The sequence below is a fragment of the Primulina huaijiensis genome, chromosome 15 (genome assembly GCF_012295235.1).
Source record: "Primulina huaijiensis isolate GDHJ02 chromosome 15, ASM1229523v2, whole genome shotgun sequence".
NCBI lineage: Eukaryota > Viridiplantae > Streptophyta > Magnoliopsida > Lamiales > Gesneriaceae > Primulina > Primulina huaijiensis.
The window spans coordinates 6,714,884-6,722,542 of NC_133320.1; the positions used below are offsets into that span (position 1 = coordinate 6,714,884).

At 34.3% G+C, this 7,659-nt stretch overlaps 1 protein-coding gene across 1 annotated transcript; it reads left to right on the forward strand.

Annotated features, from left to right (window-relative positions):
• The first annotated feature begins 1,881 nt into the window (after positions 1-1,881).
• On the forward strand, positions 1,882-3,285 carry LOC140958650 (glucose and ribitol dehydrogenase-like). Its single transcript, XM_073416170.1, has 3 exons — positions 1,882-2,173; positions 2,240-2,616; positions 2,710-3,285. The coding sequence occupies exons 1-3, from the start codon at positions 2,051-2,053 to the stop codon at positions 3,089-3,091; spliced, it is 882 nt and encodes a 293-aa protein (XP_073272271.1). The 5' UTR covers positions 1,882-2,050; the 3' UTR covers positions 3,092-3,285.
• The last annotated feature ends 4,374 nt before the right edge of the window (positions 3,286-7,659 follow it).

Consider the following 7,659-nt stretch of genomic DNA (forward strand, 5'->3'; position numbering starts at 1 on the left):
ACCATTGGTATATCGAGAGTGGAAAATTAATTCGATAAAATGCGATGTATCTTTCAGTAATATAGTGACATCATATGTACAACTAGAGAACTACCTTCCCTAAAGCACATATCTTATTTTGATCATATCACATATGATATCCATACCCGCCATTGAGCAGTAAATCCCTCGATACAATGCATTGACTCCTATGTATTTCGGGACTACACCCAACATTGCCACTTAATGACCTCTATAGAATCGGTAAACAAGTCAAAGTGCAGTGCTCGTACGTAGAGCCTCCATGTTGTCTCGAGTCTAATGACTGATGATGTACAATCACAATAACAGATTATTTCACTCGATAAGTGACAACCACTTGAAAAGTACGAGTGAGGGTTGCTCAGTTATCCATCCCATGATCACCAATCTGTATGAATTGAATTTTCCATGTATTTACCAATGAAACATGACGGTTATATCATATATGTTAGTCTCGAGCTCGCGGCTGAATTGATTAGAAAAATATTTATAATATTTAGTACATGCGTGATGAATTTCATGATCAACCTTGCAAAATTGACCTCATGTTACTAGAGTAAATTAAAGATCTTTATCTATACAAATCACATGAGTATACAAATAAAGTAAATATCATAATTAGATAAAATCGTAAAATATTATTTAATTAAAGATTGTTTTATATTACAATTAATAAAACACAACATACAAGTTGTCTTGTTAGACACCTACTCTAACATAAATATGTTTATTTGACTGTTAAAATAGACGGAATACTTTAAAGGCAAAGGAGGTCAATGAGCTCCTTTAATGCATCCATCTTGTATAGAAGAAGTAGATGGTGTCTGCTTAGCATAGGGGCATCATGGGATTTTTTGATTTAGGGTTGAAAGCACACGCCTTATGTGAATTACTTGCAGCATCTCCTCTCTCTATATTATAACAGATTTACTGGGAGCTCAACACCTTCCCCGTTTAAGTCTCCGAGGATTCCACCCTTATAGTTCGATTTAGACCATGACTCTGATACTATTTGTTGAACAATGGAAATCACATATCTCCATAATAATAGATATTGTCTATTTTGAGTTTAAATCCTCATGTATCTTATTAAACAATGATCTTTTTCATTATTTCCAACTTGAGACTTTAATTGAATTTCCAACAATCCTCCACTGAGATTTCCTTTTTAATTCTTTCGAAAATAATGCCGCTTGTACATCTTCAAGTGTTAAAGACTCTCTACCATAGAGAAATGTATCTGATAAGAGTCTCGTATTCTGTGGATTATGACCGCAATAGAAGCAGAGCCTGATCTTTCCGGTGAATGTCGATGGCAGTTTCTCCTCACCCTCCGATGCCAACTCAAGACTTTGTTGTTCTGATATCACTTAACAATCGAATAGCAATTCATATTGTGAAGCATTAGAACACAATATCGAAATATTGAACTATATGAAGAATCACAACAACAATTCAACAAAAAGAATTTACAGAAGAAAACTTGAGAGATTTCCTTTCCAGGGAGAAAAATATGTTTTTGACAGTACTTGGCATGTGTTGTTCTCCTTTGAACGCATTTTCAATGCCCTGTTGAACGAGAAGTGCCCGCATTTTCAATATCCATAAGCTGAAATCATTTTTGCCACTAAACATTTCGATATCAAATTGCGCAGAATTCATTTTTGCGATCAAGAAAGTTCAACTACCGGTCAACACTTCAACTAGATGACCAACAATGAATCACCCTTTAACAAATATTAATAATAATAATTTAGAATATTGGGGAAATAAAAGAATATTTTAAAACATCTATAATGTTCTGCACAAATCTGATCGAACTTTCTTCAGAAACGTGTCCCTGAGAACCTCAAGCATCAACACGTATCACGCTAATTCCCGTGGCCACGTTACTATTTTAGCTTATCATCTTCCATCCACCACCGATATACCCAAGTATATATACACATGTGAACTTGTAACAATCAGTTCGGTAGAGTTCACTCCATATATTTACATATAATCTTCAACCAGCCAGTTTCTATTATCAATGGCAACCGACGATCAGAAATTCCCACCTCAGAAACAGGACACTCAGCCCGGGAAACAGCATGTTATGGACCCAATTCCCCAAGCATCAACTCAGCAATACAAATCATCCAACAAGCTTGCGGTATGATCGATATTTAATTAATTTTCTTATTATTTGTTCATGAATTAAGCGTGCTTTAATTAACAGGGTAAAGTGGCGCTTGTTACCGGAGGTGATTCGGGCATCGGGCAAGCGGTCTGCAACTGTTTCGCGCTGGAGGGTGCAACTGTGGCTTTTACGTACGTGAAGGGACAAGAAGACAAGGATGCGAAGGACACTCTTGAATTGTTGAGGCAATCGAAAAGCGCGGATGCGAAAGACGCCATTGCTATAGCTGCGGATTTCGGGTATGATAAGAACTGCAAACGAGTGGTTGATGAAGTGGTTGATAGGTTCAGGCAGATTGATATTCTGGTTAACAATGCTGCCGAGCAGTACAAGGCTTCTTCGGTTGAAGACATTGATGAGGAGAGGCTAGAAAGGGTGTTTAGGACTAATATTTTCTCTTATTTCCTCATGACCAGGTGATCATCATATATATCCCGATCATCATTGTAGCCATCTCATAGAAAGCATAAATAGTCCTTAATCTGCTGCTTTTGTTATTGCTTGTACAGGCATGCTTTGAAGCACATGAAGGAAGGTAGCTGCATCATCAACACCACATCAGTGAATGCGTACAAAGGGAACGCCAGGTTACTGGACTACGCATCGACCAAAGGGGCAATCGTGGCATTCACTCGCGGGCTCGCCCTCCAGTTGATGAACAAGGGAATACGGGTGAACGGGGTGGCGCCGGGCCCTATTTGGACACCTCTGATTCCATCATCTTTTGGTGAAGAAGAAAGTGTCGACTTTGGGAAACAAGTGCCGATGGGAAGGGCGGGCCAGCCGATTGAGGTTGCACCGAGTTATGTGTTCCTGGCTGCGAATGTCGATTCCTCTTATATAACGGGGCAGGTGCTGCATCCCAATGGGGGATGTACAGTAAATACTTGAGTTTATTGTAGTCGTGTGATACACTGATACGGTTGTTTGGTGTAATAACTGTTGGGTTTTTTTTTTCTGAACTCTAATCGAAATTTGGAAGTGTGAATTGGTTGTCTTTTATTCATAAAAAAACATGCAAATAATAATAAATCAAATGTACGGAAAGAGGCATGACTTATGCACGATCTTGTTCTTGATGGATATTTTTGTCTGTCACACTCTGGACTAACTGTAGATTTTGTCGACGATCCACTGAGTAGTTCTACTTTTGTCCTGTCGTTACGGTCCACCACTGAGTAGTTATTACCATTGTACGTAAGAGGTGGCCGACTTATATCACTAACTCACGTTAAGAAGAGTGTTAATTTGGACCAAATTAAGCTCTGAAAGTGACATGACCGATTTCAGATGGTGTCCAGTCGGACGTTTCTTAACAGATAGACAAATCAATTTCCAAGCCATGAAAATCACGATGTCTTCAATTTAGCAACCGATCAAAGGCGTTCGCATACAAAATCTTGGCTTTAATTTGTATTTGTTCCACTTCTTTCATGGACTGGATGCTAACAGAGTATTGCGAGATGGTCCTTGGACGTCTGAACATAATCTGCTTCTTATAGAGCAACTAGACTTTGGTGTGGTCCCTCAACAATTTCCTCTATTTCAAGCTTACTTCTGGATGCAAGCTCATGATCTTCCAAGGGTTTTTTTTTTTTTTTTTTTTTTTTTTTTTGTTTTTTTTTATTTTTTTTTTTTTTTTCTATTTTATTTTTTTTCTGGTTTTTTTTTTTTTTTTTTTTTTTTTAATTTTTTTTTTTTCCATGGTTTTTTTTTTTTTTTTTCTCTCAAATAGTAGCTAGAGATATCGACAACTTGTTAGAGTATGTGTCTAGCCAATCAACTTTTGATGTATATTTTTATTGATTTCTATGTAAAAACAATCTTTATTTTAATAATATTTTTATTTTTATCCAATTATGACATTTACTTTATCTTTATACTCATGCAAGCTGCATATATAAAGTCTTTGAATATACAATTATGTATCATAAGGTATATGTATCATAAAATCTACCTCTCAATGTAAGATCATGAAACCCATTAGAAGTGTACTTTCTATTCTAAACTGATTATTAGTTGATTCGGTAGCCTAAAATAACGATAAAGGTCGCTCGAGCTTGATATTAATATCTGTGATGTAAAAGTCATGTTTCATTGATAAGGACACATATACGTCCATTCTTAAAGATGAATGATCATTTGATGATGCAATGAACAACTATCTCTCAGACTTTCTAAGTGGTTATCGCTTATCAAGTGGAATAGTTCGCGGTTATGGTTGTATATCATTGATCTTTAGATCCAGAACAACATGGAGGCTATGCGCGCTATCATGCACTTTGACTCGTTCACCGACTTCATTGAGGATCATCAGGTGACCAGGTTAGGTGTAGTTTCGAAATATGTAGGATTCAATATATTGTAGTCGGTGGTTCAACGCTCACCTACACGTGAAGATATTTTGTGTGATCTGATGAGTTAATAGTGCAAGGAATCTCTGGCCAAAGTAAGACATGTGCATTTTGGAAAGATGTTTTCTGAATTGCACATATCATGTCACTATTATTACTCAAAAATACATCACATCGTTATTGAATTATGCAACTCTCGATATACCAATGCTTGCAGAGACGATCGAGATATATGAGTTGAAGCGTGGGACGATGCTACTAGACGCTCTTACCATGATCCGATGTGTGGATTCAAACTTGAATTCTGACGTTCTTAATCAAGAGTTGATGAAAAGAATGTGACTAATTAGAGTAAGTCCGAGTATGAACAATTGTTATTCTGAATCACATGGAGTTGTGAACTTACGGTGAGCTGTAGGCATGTTTATCGGTTCATGGGTTTCGCTTCCGACCGGTTCTGGAGCGGATGATGCGGGAACCGGACAGAACAGGTACGAAATCGGTTCCAAAGTTTTTACCTTGGAACCAATTTGAACCTCGGACCGGCTCTATTATTTGTAGATCGGTTCCAGTCTAGTTCGAACCGATTCTGGGTTCCAGTTCCGACTATTATTATTATTTTTATATAAAATTACTTTAATTAATGGACATTTTTTATTTAGTGTTTTAAGTTGAAATAATACTAAATCATCATAAAAATAAAAAAAATTAAACATTGATTTAACAATTGATCATCTAAAATTCATCGCAATTTATTAAAATATATTTTTAATACTCCGGATCTTCGTCGGAATTTGAGCTTTGAAATTCGTCGATCGCTCCAACAATCTTTTTTTTTTTTTTTACTGTAGACCAATCTTGTAGGTATGTTAATATTTCTGGCATTAAATTAGTTCTTTATTCAACAATGATTCTTTCACATACTGAAAATGCAGATTCGGAAGCAACACTTGAACTTTGAACGTGTAGGACATCTCTTGCAATTGCCACTAACACTATATAAAGTTGAGAATTTAATTTCCACCAATCAAGAACATCGAAATTATCTGTAGTCTCAATTATTGGCTTAGATAAATTTGGATCTCATTGTAATTTGTTATTGTCATCAATTTTATTTTGAACTTTTGTCGTTTCAAATTTTGAAAGAAGTTGAGTGCCCCACTTCTGCTTTTACATGTCGGTCTTTCATCCGACTGCGCACTCGGTTCACATTGTTTACTAGCATTCAAATCAAACAATTCTTGGAGAGATTGCATGATTGACTTTTTTTTATCGTCAACATTCTTACGAAGAGTTTTAGCATAATATTCAAAAAAATGTCTAACTCATCTTGACTTTGACTAAAATCAAGTAATGTTGCTAAACCATGCACAATTGAGATATTCTCCCAATTTTTAAAATTTTTCTTTCCACATTTGAAACATAATCACGCATAACAGAATCATCACGATATTCACTAAATTTTAAAAAAAATATTGAAAATCAAAGGTAGAAACATGGTTGAAGAATGGTAGTTAATGTCAGAAAATTTCTCATTTGCTTCTTTAAAAATTTCTAACAAAGAAACACATTTACTCAAAATAATTCAATTATCGTCAGTAAGTATTAAAGACTCTAATATTATTGTAATATGGAGTATCTAAATCTTGAAAATGTAACAAAGTTTAAAGCAAGTGATATAAATAATTGCATCTAATTTCAACAGGAAGAGGAACTTTTTTAAATTTAATATCGTTTGATTCGAATAATTTTTTCCAGTCACGTATGTGTCTTCTTTCACTTAATAGTTTCTCAAAAACTTAGAATTTTTCTATAACAATATACATATGTTCATCACATGCACATTTAACATATAAGTTGATAATATGACATGTACATCTAACGTGAAGCAATTTACCATAAAAAAATCAGTTGTTTTAGTTAATCTTTAATTTATTTAATCGCAAGAGCATTGGCACTTGTATTTTCTATTGTGACCGAAATTATTTTATTTTGTATGTCATAAATTTTAACAACATTTAAAACATTATAGTATTATGTGACGATTCTAAATGATCTAGCTCTGAAATTCTTTTTGTGTAGTCTAAGTTTCATCAATCCAATGATATGTAACAACAATATAAGATTCATATTTCAAATTAGTCCAAATATCAGTTTTAAAACTAACTCTACAAGAAATATTTGAAAGATGTGATTTTAATATTTCTTTATATTCTTTATATATATCAAAACAATATTGTTAAAACCAGGTTGAATAGTACCGGTAAATTTAACAAAACCTTATGTTCATCTACTATAAAAGGTTAAAAATATTTGATAAAAAAATTAAGATGCATTTTTGAGAAATTTCTTTTGTAATTGTGAAAGATTTACCACTTGAAGGATCAATTTTTTATTGAGTAGGTTCCCTACCAAATGTTTGTAGTATATCGAGATCAAGTTTATGTACCTTGACTAAATGTTTTTTTCAAAGTGTCGATACCACAAGAACTACCACCCGTTTTGTAAGAATATCTAATTTTGCAAATTTTAAATATGGCAAAAGAGTTGTTTATACCTTGTTGTTCAATATCGAAGTGATCACAAACTTGACTTCTCTTTGCTCAGACTATCGTTGTGCTCGTTGCTATTGTGTTGTTTGCTCGGGTGGACAATGACATGCCCACATCTTTGTTGGAGAGTTCCATGGCTTATTCCTCCTCGTGGCCAGGTTTGATTTCATCAAAGTTGGGGATGTACTCAAAATGTTCACCAACGTCGAAAATGTATTCACCTCCATCACCACCACGGTATGAAGATGATGCCATTGAAATTCGAATTATTTTTATGAATAAATTGTGAAATAGTAAATAAATAAGAATAAAGAGTCTTGAGTATAAATAAAATTATAACACAATTATTGAATATACTTTGAGAAATAATAGTAAAGAGAGAAATTGCTTGAACAGAAATGTAGAGTTGATAGAAAATTGATGTGTGAAAATATAAACATTGTATATTTTTAAAGAAGTGGGAAAAAATATATATTTGCAGTTTGGCCCCTAAAATTGTGTCAAATTGCAAATAATAAATGTAGTATTCAATAGCCGTTAGCCGTGGCCTTGG

Coding starts and splice junctions, on each gene's coding strand:
- LOC140958650 (XM_073416170.1), top strand. CDS start 2,051: ATGGCAACCGACGATCAGAAATTCCCACCTCAGAAACAGGACACTCAG. Junction 2,174..2,239: donor AATCATCCAACAAGCTTGCG/GTATGATCGATA, acceptor TTTAATTAACAG/GGTAAAGTGGCGCTTGTTAC. Junction 2,617..2,709: donor TCTTATTTCCTCATGACCAG/GTGATCATCATA, acceptor TTGCTTGTACAG/GCATGCTTTGAAGCACATGA.